This window comes from Danio rerio, chromosome 19, assembly GCF_049306965.1.
Source record: "Danio rerio strain Tuebingen ecotype United States chromosome 19, GRCz12tu, whole genome shotgun sequence".
In the NCBI taxonomy this organism is placed as follows: domain Eukaryota; kingdom Metazoa; phylum Chordata; class Actinopteri; order Cypriniformes; family Danionidae; genus Danio; species Danio rerio.
The window spans coordinates 15,535,912-15,552,048 of NC_133194.1; the positions used below are offsets into that span (position 1 = coordinate 15,535,912).

At 39.0% G+C, this 16,137-nt stretch overlaps 1 protein-coding gene across 1 annotated transcript in view; it reads left to right on the forward strand.

Annotated features, from left to right (window-relative positions):
- arid1ab (AT-rich interactive domain 1Ab) overlaps positions 1–16,137 on the forward strand; it is an 85,026-nt gene that overhangs the window by 41,250 nt on the left and 27,639 nt on the right. The window contains exons 3-4 of the mRNA XM_021468300.2: positions 1,594–2,181; positions 2,306–2,422. Of these exons, the coding sequence (XP_021323975.1) occupies positions 1,594–2,181; positions 2,306–2,422 (705 nt within the window). The remainder of the gene's footprint in view (positions 1–1,593; positions 2,182–2,305; positions 2,423–16,137) is intronic.

A 16,137-nucleotide genomic window follows, 5' to 3' on the forward strand; every position in this document is an offset into this window, starting at 1 on the left:
TGCTCTTCAGGTTGTTTTATTAAACCTCCCTGTGAGACACAGTTTTCTTCCCCATTTTTATATTTCATTTTCCTTGAGAGGGAAAGTGCCCAGCTTGTCACCGTCAGGCTTTTGTGTCACACAGTACACTCTTCAGCAAGGTCACTTTTTTAGATGCTGACTGAAAGTAACAAAATTCAAGCATTTCACTGAAAGCCTGTGTACTTTTTTGGTGGTTCAAACAGATTAGAGATCTGTAGACAACACTAGCCTCAGTCCTAGCACATACCAAAATAAGTCTCTGTACTGTGATTTGTCTGTGCATTGTTTTATCATTTCAAACACTTTAATAAATATCACAATATCAAGATTTACATTAACTCAATCTTTACATAATTTATGGCAAGGTAAAATAGCTGTTATTTTCTTTTATTATAGTAGTGCATACCTGTCAGCCCTCCCGTTTATCCCGGTATTCTTATTTATTTTACAGTTCTATCCCGCTGTCATCCCGTAAAGGTTTTTCCCGTATTTCTCCCGTATTTTTATCTTTCTGTGAAGAGCCGATCCTCCCTATACGCAACCCATACCGCCGAACCACCAGGGGCCGCCCCTTGCTCTTAAATGTGAATTTGTTCTGTGCTTTCATTTTATTTAGGCATGAAAACACTTAAATAAACGGCGCGATTAAGTTCCTTTACATTACAGGCGCCATTGCCCCTGTTGCCCCATTGCCATTGTTCAGATGCATGACTGTCAGCTGATGCGCTCCATAGTGATAAATAGACACTGTTTCCCAAGTGGATTCTGTACTACGCGATTTGATGCGGAGCTCAAGTGGACACTGGGTTTTGGGTGTGTGTTTGAACAGACATATACACATCATCATAAAAATAGTAATGATGATTATCATAATGGCGGTTCATTCTGCTGTGGCGACCCCAGACTAAGCCAAAAAAGAAAATGAATGAATGAATGAATGAATGAACAGTAATAATAAATAATTAAAATAATAATAGCAACAACATCTAAACGTGTCGATCTTGGGTTTTCTTTTAAATACAACAAATTTTGTCTTAAACAAGCACAAACTGTTAGGAAAGCAATCAAATGCTTTCATTAAAGAGTGTGAGTATCCCTTATTTTTACATCCCAATGTTGACAGGTATGTAGTAGTAGTGGATGCTTGAGATGACCATCAATTGTTTGTTTTTGTAATGCAAGATTCAGTCTATAGTTCCTAGATACACAGTACACTTGAGAAACACTCATTTGATTGAGGTTTATTTATGGGTTATGGTGGCTAAATTAGGTGTCTGTTGACCCCTAATAATGGCCCAGTTGTTAACTTTTGCCAAGCAGTTACCTTTGTGACATTAACTTATTTGACAAGGTATCAAAGTGTAATCAATAAGTCTTGCATTGGAATCAAGTCAGCAGATCAGTGCTAATGCCTGCCTTTGCTTTGCAAGCTTGGTGATCAGGAGTAAAAAAAAAGCCTGTATGAACAACTGCAGATGATCACAGTTCATATGTCTGTTTTTTTATTTATTGTACGCTGCAAAACTTGTGCTGACTAATGACATTTTTGAATTTTGTTCTTTTTCTCTGTAGATGGGCTATGGACAGCATGGCCCAGGTGGTTATGGTCAAAACCAAGCTGGCTACTATGGACAACAGGGTCCTTCCCCACATGGAGGCCCCCAGCAATCTTCATATCCCCAGCAGCCCTCCACTGGACCAGGCTCTCAGCCCCCTTATTCCCAGCAACCCTCTGGTACCCCTCATGGCCAGAGTGGGACTTCTTATGGGCAGCCGCAGGGGCCTCACGTTCCCAATCAGGGCCAACCTCCATATTCCCAGACTCCACAATCCCAGTCAGGACAGTCTCCCTTCCCCCAGTCCCAGGGTCCCACTCAGTCACAGGGTCCTTCTCAGGGCCAACAAGGGTCTCAGTCGCAGCCTGGTTACACTCATCCACCTTCTGGTTCAGGGCAGCCTGCTCAACAACAGGGACCCTCACAACAGCAGCAAGGCCCACCACAATCACAGACACCTAGCTCTGCACCCCCTCAGCCATCCCAGCAAACTTCAGGACAGGGCCAGCCTTCACCTTACTCTCAGACTCCTCCACTGCAGACACAACAACAACAACAACAGCAGCAGCAGTCACCCTTCCAGCGCTTTCCACCTCCACCTCAGGTAAATGTCTATTTATTACAGAATCTTCATACTTAGAGCAAAAACAACAGAACTTGTGATTGAAGCAGTTCCATCAAATGTACTTCATTTGGTTGTTGTTCAATTGGTCAATGTTTTTCCTCAGGAGCTTTCTCAAGACTCCTTCAGCTCCCAGTCTTCGGCTCCTTCCTCTAATCAACCCATTGTGTCCAGTAAGAGTGGCCAAGATGACACCATGCAGGGACGACCTTCCAGCCTTCCTGTGAGTCCCATGAATCTTTCAACCCAGAGTGTTCTCATGTCATACTAACTTTCAAAATGCTTAAAGTATTTAGCAAGAGTTCAATACTGTTCCTGGATGTCCATTGTTATACCCGTTTAAACTAAGACCCAAATGTAACACCAGAAATAGCTAACCAAGGTCTACATAAACTGGACACTTTTAGACAAGTGTGTTGAGGTTAGTTCTGCAAGACAGTGAATTAAGCGGTCATGATCAGGGAACAAATTTGGTTGCGTCGAATTGTTTTTGATGTATGCTGACCCTGTGCATTTGCTTTGGTTTCTTAGTCAGCTGAATGGTCAGTTGGGTCACCACATGTGGTCGATGTATTATGCCTTAGTTTATATAACTGATTTGTCCAGTTCCCAGATTACTTCAATCACAGAATGACACTGGTGTTTTGACATTGGTTTGTTGGGATAGCAGTTGTTTGGTGGACAGTAGTCATAGCCAGTACTCAACAGGGATGGGCTATCTAGGATTTGATTGTGTGGCTGGAAGGTAGTTCATGTGGTGTGGGCCACTTGAATATTTGAGAATGGTGGTTCATAGGTTTTGAGAGGTGTATTGAAATCTGTTAACTTTGCCCCTAAGTCATGGGTGGTCAGTACATAAACAACTATCCTTGTAGGGTTAAGCTTGAGTCTTAATACAATGCACCCTTACAGGCTAATCAAGGGTTTCGAAATGATTTTAAATAGCCAAGCAACTGTGTTGTAGCAGGTTGGAACTTGGAAAGACTTTGGCATTGCAGAATAACTACTCCTGGAGTACAGTAGAATTCACAAATTAACTGAGGACTACTGCACTTGACTAGCAGCACTATTCATCAGACCCTGGCTATGACTGACGTGTTCTGTATAGTCTGGTTGGTGACACTCTTTGAAGGAACTTTTTTTTTTTGTTTCACATCCAAGTGTTATTTTCATGGAGTTGATTTGTCCCTGGACCTCAATTTTACCAGAGTGGGCCCTATAATTGGATGACTTTGGGCCCTCTCTATTCTCTATAGGTCCAAGTCTATGCTTTAGTCAAAATCAACACAGCCTCAGGGTCCCCCTCACAGGGTCTTTCTCAGGGCCAGGTGGCATGCTTTAAAAATACTTTTGGCTTTATTTGACACCCATGTATTATTTCTGGTGGTGTTAGTGTGTCTAATTTGCTTAACATTAATATTATATCATGCTAAATGTCATTCACAAGGTTGCTCCCAGTCCAAGGTAAACATGAATGCCAAAAACAGTTTCACAAGATTAGTTGCTTTTGGAAACCAGGTCAGAGAAAAGGTTTGCACATCATCTGTCACAGTGAAAAACCTTCCGTTGAGTGTGTGTGTGTGTGTGTGTGTGTGTGTGTGTGTGTGTGTGTGTGTGTGTGTATGTGTATGCGAGTGTTTATAGGTTAGTAGATACAAATAGTTTATTCAGAGCAACAGTGTGTCCAAAATTTCCAAACGAGCTGAAATAATTAACGAGTGGTGTCTAATAGAGAGCTGGCAAATGACTAGAGCTGGACGACTGGAGAAGTTAAAAGAGGGATGAGTGAGTGAGAGAGAACTGAGATCGTTCCATCTCTGCCAGTGGGGGATGCCCTCAGGATGTGATTTCCTCTTATTTCTTTATTTATTTATATATTTCTCTTTTACGTAGTCAGTGACTGAGATTGACCGAGATTTTATTCAATTCAAGGAATCCCTGCAGTTGCCTGTGGGAAAGGCAATAATGTAGCCCTCAATTGACCCCTTTACCACCACCATCTCCCTCATGCTCTGCCCTCGCAGTAGATTAGCCCCTGCTGCTAACTTTAGCTTTGCTGAAACTCAGGGTAGAGCACATCCAAATCACTACTGACCCTGTATGTGAGCTATCCAGCTGCATAACAACAAATACTGAATAAATATTCCAGGTACTACTTTGCTGAGAAACAATACTTGGCACATACACATTGCTACATTGTTTTTAAGGGTGCTTTCACACCTGTCTTATTTAGTTTGATTGAATCGCACTAGAGTTCGTTTGCCCTTTTGGTAAGGTTCGTTTGGGCAGGTGAGAATTAAGCAATCGTACTCGAGTGCGCACCAAAAGCTGACCAGAGACCTACTTGAAGAGGTGGTCTCGGTACGCTTTCAAACGAACCCTGGAGCGGTTCGTTTGTGGTGAGAATATGATCCGTACTAAAACAGGTCCAACCGCAAAAAGTACTGCGCGTTTTGGACTAATTCAGCTGCCGTAGGCCAATGCGCTGTGCATTATGGGATATGGAGGAAAAATATTTGTTGACAGCGCTTTACCAACAGAGAGAGAGAGAGAGAGAGAGAGAGAGAGAGAGAGAGAGAGGGGAAAACATTACCTGATGGATCGTTGGTAAATATTTTTGCAAGATGACCATGTTGCAGTTTAGTTAAATTAATTCACGGCTCCTCCTGAAGTGACGAGCGATGCATTAAACACTGTATTCCAGCCGCGGCCGCGCTTCATTTTCGTAATGTATAGTTTGTCTAAAGCAGGGATACAATCAGCCAGCGCAGTCGACCCTCCAGAGTAAAAGGTTTTGTTTACCTGTGGGAGTTCATTGGCATTTTCCCGCACGTGAATTCTGACCAATCAATAAGCAGTTTAGGAAATACGTTCAACAACATCTGGCCAATGAGAGATGTGGATTTTGTCAAATGACTGCATTTTGGTTCGTTTCAACTAGGTCGGACCAAAGCCAGAAGTGTGATATGAAAACGACCCAAAGACGGCAGAAGATGCAACAATTTATCATTTATTGCGCTTGGTCCCGACCAAATGAAGCGAACTACAGATGTGAAAGCACCCTAAGTTGATGTTTACTAATGGTATTTCTTGTAGGCTTTATTTCTGCACAGACTTGATAGGAAAATAACGTTCTTCCATTTTCTAGAGTTATCCTAATTACACTTTTGAATCTTTCAGGCACTAGTCTGTTTGTTTTTGATGACTTAGTTTACCAACGTTTGTGTGGATTCAAGCTGCCAACTACAGAGATATTTCAGAGGGTGAATAGGGACCAGTTTGACTGGTTCAGCTGGTTTCTTGATAAACGTTGCTTCACACCGTAACGAATGAACACGTCTAGCAACTACTGTACAGTCTACCAGCTCCCTGTGAACTGTTTGTTCTTTTGCATGTTGTGTTGTCTTTACTAAAGGATATATATTTTTTACAGAAGCTGTTTCTGACTGTTGGGCTTAGAAACTTCTTCAGCTGAATTTCAAAAGACAACATTGTGTATTAGTACAAATTGTCAGTGAAACATTTTTTATACTTTGATATGAAGTCAAATTGTACTTCCTTTTATTGCATATTTTTCAAAGCAATAAAACATGCTCCATTAAGTTTATTTTGATTTTGTGGACCTGTTTTGATTGATTCGCCAACTTTTAAAATTTTTTGTCCTTGATTGGACTCTATTTGATTTAATTTTATTTGATTTTTTTATTTGATTTTTCTATTTGATTTTTAATTATATTGATATATATATATATATTGATATATATATATATATTGAAATATTGATAGGGTTGGGTATCATTTGGGGTTATTTTGAAACCAGTGTTAAATCGTGACTTTTAAGTCTGTTCTGGTGCCAAAATGGTGCCTGAACTGATACTTTTGAGCCACAAAATTATGGTGGATGACTAGAAATGTAACTTATTTGACAAAATAATTTAAACGAGCAGTTTAATTAAAGTTTAAAGTATACATCTAGGGTTGGGCCGATAGACGATGGCATCTAGACATTAGTATTATTATGGACTGCCAATAGACAACACGATGCTGAGCCGACATCACCAATTCTCCACCGTCCCCCGTCGCAAACCCGATCGCAAAAAATACACACCAAGGCCCTGTTTGCTCTAATACATAGTGTTAAAATGGCATTTTAAAATGAAAATTATCCACATCCACACCGTGTTTTACCTAGCATTTCTGAACAGCCCTCCGTCCGCTGAAAACGCACATCATGTGACCACACACACACAGACACAAGTGGTGCTCATTGCAAAGGCACACACACACACACACACACACACACACACACACACACACACACACACAGCCACACACACACACAGCCACACACTGTCATATGGGAGTGTCTATGCATTTGCGGGACTCAAATAAGTTGCGGACCCTTCTCACCCCCCGATCCCTCCTCGCTCACGTTGCATGCAGTTTATCAACACCCCTCCTTTTTTTATGTTGGTTGTAATATATTGCAATTTAAAGTATAAAAAACAAACAAAAATAAAATAATATAATATAAATAATATAAAATAAACTCCATGGCTTTTGAAAACCAATATTAAACTTTTTGCACAGCCCTGTTTTTATATTATCTGAAAGCAATGACATTTTTAAATTAACTAATTCATTTTGTTCAGCAAAAACAAGTTATTGAGGGAACTAATTGTTTACACATTGACTTTTGATAGATTGTCATTAAATTGTTTTTGTTTTTTTGTTTGTTTGAGTCATTTGTTGATTTAAAATGCTTAAAGTCATCTCATGATTTCTCAGTTAAAAGGATGCTGGTACCCTTATAGTATTTGTATACCACACAGCCACTTTTCAGTGTGCATCACATAACCTAGTGCACCGATGCTTTTAAAAGACTCACTGCAGTAAATAAGCGTGAAGCCACATTCAGTGATTGGCAGTTATATTAACAACAAAAATAATTGGACTTGTGGGTTTTTGTTGGCTGAATTCGACTTTTAAGACAGCTTTTCATGAGCTTGCATTTGCCTTAGTTAATACCCACTTGGCACATCCCTTCACAGACGCACTCTGGTTTACCATAATGTCTCTGTCATATGTACACTGATACGCGCCAAGATGGAGCAGGACAGAAAGCTGGAGCTGATCAGATTCTGGAGAGGATCTGAATCCAAAGAACTGATTCCCCAGATTGCATCTTCATAGGCAGAAAGGCTGGGCATCTTCTGCCATGATCCTGATTAATTAGTTTTGAATTATGTTTTTTCTTTTTCATTTCCCAAATTAATCTCAATGCAGTGTGCTTCATATCAGTCGAGGATCAAATCAAATCCTCTTCCATTTGGTTGATGATAATGGTGTTTATGTCTGCGTGCGCGAGAGATTTCCAATAGCTTGGGATTTCAATGTGGGACGCCCTGGAAGTGATATATCCTCTCTGTGTGTGAGAGAACATGAACACTGCCTCCAGCCTTTTCTAATCTCCTCTAGTTCCATTCTATCGGGCTTTTGTGCCCCTTCCTTAAAGTGCGGCTAATCCGAAGCAGTATCCGCCTCCCCTCTGTACTTCTAAACTCTGCAGTGACTTCAGGGGTCTGTCACCCTCGGCCTCTCACTTCCCGGCAGCCTTTATATCTCTCTCATACTCTCCCTTTCCAAGTCAATCTACCCTCTGTTTTAGGAGTTCTCAATTTGAGTCGTTGCTTAAAGGTGTCTATGGTCTTTTTTTTCCAGCATCTTATTCTGAGATGCACAGTAAGTAAATGTGCCTGGAGGGGAAGGTCACATGGTAGTCACATGCTTGTCAACTTTTCCCCCTTCCCTTGCCATTAGAAAGCTTTTTTGGAGTAGTAAGTCTAACTCAGAAGAGGATAGCCCATTGGGAATGCAAAAGAGATTCTAAGACAAAATGGGACTGTAAAAGCAAAAGGTTGCAACTTTTTTCTAAGCCCTGTTTGTCATACAGAAATTCGCACGAGGAATTGCTATGTGTGTTTCAAATCTGTACGTTGGGAATGCGATCAGTGAAAATATGTAGTTTTTAAGAAAAATATGAAGATGGTGCAATTCTGGGTAGATTACTTAAGTTATAGTTTGTTGCAGATTATATAGGTATCTAATAGGACTGCATGACTTGGAGCAATTGCGATTTATCTACAATTTTTATTTATAGCGATTCGCGTTTAAGGATGCTTTCACACATGCCCTATTTAGTTCGGTTGAATCGCACTAGAGTTCGTTTTCCCTCTTGCGGTTCGTTTGAGCAGGTGTGAATGCAGCAATCGTACTTGAGTGCGCACCAAAAAAGCGTACCGAGACCTGCTTAAAGAGGTGGAAAAATGGAGGAATAATATTTGTTGACAGCACTTTAGAGAGAGAGAGAGAGAGTGATCGATCGTTGGTAATATTTCTGCTAGATGACCATGTCGCAGTTTATCTAAATTAATTCACACCGCCTGAAGTGACGTGCGATGCATTAAAACATTGTTTTTCGGCCGCGCTTCTTCTGGAAATGTATGGTTTGTCTAAAGCAGGTATGCAGTCAGTCAGCGCAGTCGTCCCTTCATAGTAAAAAGTGACATTTTGTGTCTGCCGGTTTGTTTACTTGCGGAAGTTCATTGGCATTTCCCGCACTTGAATTCTGACCAATCGATAAGCAGTTTAGGAACTGTGTTCAACAGCATCTGGCCAATGAGTGATGTGGATTTTGTTGAATGAGGGCATTTTGTTTTTTTTCCTACTGGTTCGGACCAAAGCAATCAGTGTGGTGTGAAAACTACCCAAAGACGGCAGAAAATGCAACAATGTATCATTAATTGCCCTTGATCTGGACCAAATGAAGCGAACTACAAATGTGAAAGCACCCTAAATAGGGCATGTGTGGTCTGCTTTTTAAGTAATGATAGTAGTATTGTTTTAATTACTTGTGCTTTCCTCCCTCGCCATAGAAATGATCGAAATAATCGCAGCTTTTCTAACCGTGTTTTTGGTTTTAAATCGATTAATCGTTCAGGACCAGTATCTAAATCTAAATTGCTAATAAATATCCTAATAAAATAAACAATATAACAGAGCAGAATTACTTTTTTAGAAGCAATACAAGTTTGATTATAAGCATTTTAAAACTTTTATTTAATTTAAATTCCAATAGCATTATTTCATATGAGTTAATGCTGTAAGGTAAGTAATGTTGACATTGTGTAAAAGATTATAAATATGTTATTATTTAAACGGCACTTCACTGATAAAATATATTTAAGCCCTTTTTTTAGTCTTATGAGATGGGTTTTGTAGTGGAATGTCTGTAAATACTTATCCGTAAAGATAAATGGTGAAGAATTTGGTATTATTTATGGTTAAAAAAAAACAAAAAAACAAGCTGATTTCTGTAATAAACCTATGATGAAGATAAACACAAATGGATATTAAGAGGGCAATAGGATGGATTGAGCCAGGATATTGAGGATGAAAGAAGTAAATGGAAGGGAGGAAAAGTGTTGGAAAGAAAGAGCAGGCGAGAGACACTGAGCCATTTTCACACAGGAACCCCAGTGGCTGACATCATTTCAAGACCACCCGCATTTTTTCCCCTGCACTCCCACCCTGACAGACCACCAGTGCCAAGTGCTCCAATACTGTCAGATGTCTACGGCTCTTTCCATCCGTCTTTCTTCTTTCTTGCCCTGTTCCTTTTCCCTTAGTTTCCTATCCAACAGTTTTGTCCTTGTTGCAGTTCTATATTTTTCTTACACTGTCTTTGTGCGGTGGGATTGCTGCATTTATGCCCCTCCTTTTTTATATACAAATGTATTTATTTCCTGTAGCATTTGTTTTTTAATCAAGTTCAAGGCAAGCATGACTCTTGCTCATGCTTATGCTTAGTGATTTAAATCTCACAAGTGTTGTGTAAGTGGAGTGAAAAAACAACCAAATGAAGAGTTTTTGCCTAAAACATAAAGGACTTTAAAACTCAGATTTTTTTTTCTAGCAGTTTTAAGTTTGTATTGCAGTTGGGTTGACATGAATAATTTGCAAGTCAGAATCGCTCAAAATTGCAGAGTATGCATGATAGATATTCAAGTCACATTTGCATTTTTATGTTGCATGACTATTTCATATCTTGCAAGTGTGAGTTAATGTCGTGGGGCCAGATTTACTAGCAGATTGCGCACATTTTTGGTGTTTTAACAGTACTGTTGGTTTTAGGCATGGGTCAATAATCGGTTTCAAGGTCTACTGCGGTTTAGAAAAGTCAAAGTTTTAAAACTGCTAAAATCTTTTGTTTTACCGTTACTAAAGTTATATGTAAGGCTTTTATGTGTTTTAATGTGTTTTTGGAACCAATGAAGAGAGCAGAAATCAGTAATTTTTTTGCCTGAAATGTTTACTGTTCCAAAATATTATGCATCTTTCCTAAAATAAAATGTACTGTGTTCAGTGGGGGTAATTTTTAATTATTTATTTTTATTTATTTATTTTTTATTTTTTACTCAGACTTTTAAAAAGAACATATTTTAGAGTTGTAATCACAATACCATAAAATTGTGGTATTTTTATCCAAAGTTATCATGCCGTCAGAATCTTATACCGACCCATGCTTAGTTGCTGTCAAAGAAGAAGAGCTCTGTAGAGGTTCTGCTATTTTTGCTCCTGACCTTGCTGATTGTAAGTTTGTAGGAGTTTGCCGGTATGACGCTGGTTTTATGAGAGATTAGTATTTAAATGAATCACGCAACACAAATTTGCAAGATTTTCCGTTTCTCAAATATCTGGTATTTGGAGGAGATGCCACCACCTGGCTAAAATGAGAATCATGAATTTTTATTTTTTTTTTGCTTAAAATAAAGATCTCACGATTCTGTTGATGTTAAATAAAAATGTCTAATAATATAAGGAGGCTATTATTATTATTTCACAAACATATGGTAAACCAACAATAATAATGTTATACGCAAGTCTACTGTTGGTTAAAGATGCTTAATTTTGCGTAGACTTTGAATAGCGGACTTGAATAGACTTTAAATTAGTCCTGGTCGTTAATGCACAGTAAAGTGATGACATCAGAATACAACTATTCATAATTCTGAAGTTGAATATTATGTTTGAGTCATATGATTGCAATCTATTTTTGAAAACATTATTAGACCATTTATTCACTGGTAAAATCAGACATTTGTCATTATCAGATTCCATCTTGCGTTATATTCAACATTATATTGTTATAGTGACACTGTTAAACAGTTATTCTAATGCACAACTCTGTACGCACGCTCTGTGCCACAAACTGAATGTTATTTACAACTTTATTACCTGTTATTCACAGCCTATGCAGGTTGTTGTCTGAAGTTGACTATCATTAAGAAGGGCATACGCCCGCCCTCTCTGTGGTAACAGCTCACGGTCAGTAGCTCACGTCACGCTTGACTTCGCGTCCGCAAATACATCATTACATGAAGACATAAATGACACTTTTGGGTGAATTATACCTTTTATAAATACAGTCTGTGACTCTCTCAACACCATTTGGAGGTGTCCATGTCGCCGAGCAATGTATGTAGAACAATGTGAAGACTTGTGCGTGGCATTTCCTTCGCTCCTGAACTTGAAAATATGATTGATAGAATTGTAGAAATGCTGGACTAAGATCTTTTAGAGCAGGGGTGTCAAACTCAATTCCTCGAGGGCCGAAGCCCTGCACAGTTTATTTCCAACCCTGCTCCAACACACTTACCTGTATGTTTAAACAAGCCTGATGGACTCAATTAGTTTGATCAGGTGTGTTTAATTAGGTTTGTAACTAAACTGTGCAGAGCTGCGGCCCTTTTGGAACCGAGTTTGACACCTGTGTTCTAGAGGGTCGAATCCCGATCGCGGTCTTTTTTTGATTAATTGTACAGCTCTGTTTGCCACTATTCTAGTTTGCCCTGGTCGATATGTAAATGTGGCATTACCACTTTTGTGTTTTAATTTGCACATAGTCTGTAAATCATTTACAGAATTTTCTAGACCAATCTGCAAATTTGTGCCGTTTGGTAAATTTGTTCCTTAAAATTCTGATGGGCAAGACTGAATTTTTGGTTTCATTGTGAACTTAATGTTGTGTAATATATATATATATATATATATATATATATATATATATATATATATATATATATATATATATATATATATATATATTTGTATTTTATGAGAGAAATTGGTAGACCCAAATAGGTATGTGACGATAACTATTTTCAAGGTATACCATGGTTTGGAAGTCAAGGTTTTAAAACCGCCAAAATTTGTTTTTGTTTTTTGGACAACAGTATCTCCAGCATAAAAATATCAGAATATCCAAAGATGCTTTTTTAAATTGTTAAGAAATCTGTGTTGAAGTCTGACATGTTTACTGGTCCAAAATATTATAACTCTTCAAAAAAATAAAATATACTCTTTTCGAGAGGAAAAAAGTTATTGTTTTTTTTACCCAGGCATTTAAAAAGAATATATGTAAGAACAGTAATCACAATGCTGTAAAACAGTGATATTTTTAATCCAAGGTTATCATACCATCAGAGGCTTATACTGGCCCATGCCTAGACCCAAAGCCATGTCGTAGAATTAAAAAGGGTTTCTTATGTGATACTCACACTTACAGAGCAACTCATTGGCAGTTAACTACAATATTATTAAGCTGGTTTGCACGTTGAAATGCTTGACTCACATTCTCTTCACACATTGTTCTTGTTATTTTAAAATAATTGTTTCTGTTTCCATGTGATCTATTTGCAATTCACAGGGCAGCAGTTGAGTGCAGCTCTCGGCCTGGTTTGCGCGGCTGTGCCGTTGCAGTATTCAGAGTCTGGGGCGTGTTTCCTGTTGCTATTCTGGGTCTTCCTGTGTGCGCGTGGCTTATTCAGGTTCAGGGGCTGTTGCTCTCTTTCATGCGCTCTCTGTTGCACAGTTTTCCCCCCCACGTCCTCGCTGTTGGTTAGCATAATGAGCTGAACTGAGCAGGACACAAGAAAAGCAGCAGTATTGTTTTGTAGAAAATGATTTTTTTAGTCATGCATCAAATATATTAGACTTTTTTTTGTCTTTTTGTGTTCTCCTTTCCTCCCTTGGTTGTCTGTTTCTCGCTCTCTCGTTCACACACCCACTCTGAGCTCTCCAGCCCCCCACCGCACGCTCCCTCTCTCTCTATCTCTCTCTCAGCGCTCCTGCTTGGCTGACGGCAGCACAAAGGCCGTGTCTCACTGCAGCACTCGCTCTCACTCTCTCTCTCTCTGTCTTTTCCTCTACTGCCTCTCCCATTATTCCCATTTTTTTCTCTTCAATACTTTTCCTCTTCCATACTTTTTAGAATTGCATTGTGTGCGTTAATTCTTGCCTCTTGTTCTTGTACATCTTTTTTTTAAAGAGCTGAACAAGTTCAAATAAAAAGTATATTCATAATGTACTGTTTAATATGTTTTTCATAGATGTTTATTTTCGACTTCAGGGTTTTGTGGCAATATGCACTATTTGATGGTAGCTGTTTAAATAATTCGGAAAAATAGTGATGTTTATAGGCTCAGGTGTTCAATTTTTAAGTATTAAAGTAAACATGACTGCACTTTCAATCATATTACAAAAATAATCTTGTGCATCAATTTCTGATAAAAAATAAACGCAAATAAATACAGTTTTTAAGATATTAAATTAAAATTTGTAGTAAGATATATTTGGATATTAAATACACTTACACAAACAAATTCCTGGATGGCAGTAAACTAGAGCATACATATAAGCCATTATTTTCTGCTCAGCTATTCAGGTTTTTATATGTATTGTTTTTCCAAAAGCTCTTATTGTATGGTTCTAGAACTGGAGCTGTTATTCGGAATAGTAAGCAGAATTGTGTTCAATTTGCAGATACTTCTTTGCAGATCTGAGTTCTCTGGTCTTTTATTGTCAGCCTGCCTGCAGCTCCAGCAGTTTTTCCCCGAGCTCATGTCTGCGGCCCTGCACTCTGCTCAGCTCAGCTCTGACTCTGGGGCCGCTCTGCTGTGGGAGGGGCGTTGCTCTGGAGAAGAGGAGGCAGACAAGCTGTTTTTTTCCTCCTTTTTTCTGTGTGTCAGGCACCCAGCCCCCCAGTATCCAGCTCTCCTCCCTTCTCTCTCCCTCTGTTTTCACCCAGATGGGGTGGCTGCCTCCCCTACCGAAGCATCTGTGGTTCCCGCTACTATTGTGACCCACACAATAGACCCCCCAATGCACTTACACAGAGAACCCCACACCAACGGCGGCAAACACGCGAGAGGGAGAGAGACGATGGATCAGTCCAGATGCCTTTGAATAGATGTTTTTATTTTCTGCTCTGACAGCGCTGCCCATATGATGTGACTGCCATTTGGCTCACGAAATTAGTCAGTGCGTCACTGAAGTTTTTTTTTTTTTTTTCGTGGAATCTCAGTCATTACAGTAATTTGAACATATTTAAACTGCTACAGTAATTATTAACCCAAAAATAATGACAAATACCAAAAGACAACGAAAGCATTCGTCAGACTTTGGCTCCAGCTTTGATTGGTTTACTGGTAAATCCAATCACAGACATTCAATCACTCTTGGAGAGAGTGACCGTGGCATATAGCGCAACAGTCGGGTTCCGGAAAAATCCCATTCACTTTCCCCCATGGATAAATTGAGTTGTGGTGATTAATGTGTAAGAGGTTTCAAGACACGCCAGGAGCTCTGAGTTTAAGTGATGATGTGTGTTTCTGTAAAAGCCTATAGTAAGTGGGGTTTCAACTGATTTATTTTTATTTTTTATTATTTTCCAAAAATGTGCTTAATTATAGAATTCCACCTGAAGAACTTTATTACCCATAATGCTGAATAGAATTCAACCAATCAGAGAAGTCACTGTTGCCATGGAAGCAATGCACCAAAAGAAGCAGTCCCATGAAACATCTCAAATGGATAGCCTAATTGTCCTCCCACATAAACAAACATATAATGGCTTAATTGTCTTCCTACATGCTAATTTATAAAACATATGTATGACATAACATTAGCATACACACACATATTTAATTAGACTTGGTAAACAAACAAAAAATGAGAATCTGACTACACGTGTAACACCAAACCAGAAAAGCTCAGCCATAGTGCCTGTCTCCATGTGCGAACCGTCTCAATCACATTAGTATTTATGTATTCTAAGCCTGATTTATTAAGATTCTGGATATGCGCAAGAGCGTTTAGGATGGGTCGGGTATGCACACTTGGAAGTGACCACAAAGATTAATCATGAAAACTGTAGTTCCATCACTTGATATGTTTTGCATTACTTGAAGACATTTCATACTAAGTGAAATTTAGTAACACAGACAGGGCAAAACAGGGCTTAATATTTTATTTGTGAATCGCTGTTCATGGTGACTTTCAGTCCGGGGCAGCCCTCCAGAAGGGATTAGGGGGCGTTCATATGGGACGTGTTAAACAGTGCCAAGACCCACTTGGGTCTTGATCTTTTTATTTATTTATTTATTTTTTTTTGAGAAGCATTATTTAATAGGAGTATTTATAACTTGGCTCAAAATAGTGACCAAAATGCAATGCCAGCAGGCAGTATATTTGAGCATTAGTCTTGGGTGACTTGAGAAAAAGACTGAGCGTGAAAAGTGAGAGAGCCTTCATAAAAGATTCTTCTCTGTTTTAACAGGCTCAGCTTAGAGTTCAACTTGCTCCATGCTGTTTCAGCTCAACTAATGGTGAAAATGCAGACTGGTGGAAGCATCAAGGATTACTAGCAGAGTTCAATAGCTCGAACATAAGACCCTGGCATCACTATATAAGAAATTCATAAGATCACAATTAGGCAGTCATAAATAAAGGTGTAAATGGCCTGTGAATTGTTTTGATTGTCTACTTTCAGCCCCTTTGAGGGGTACTTGAAACTAGGCCTGGATGGATAAACGATAT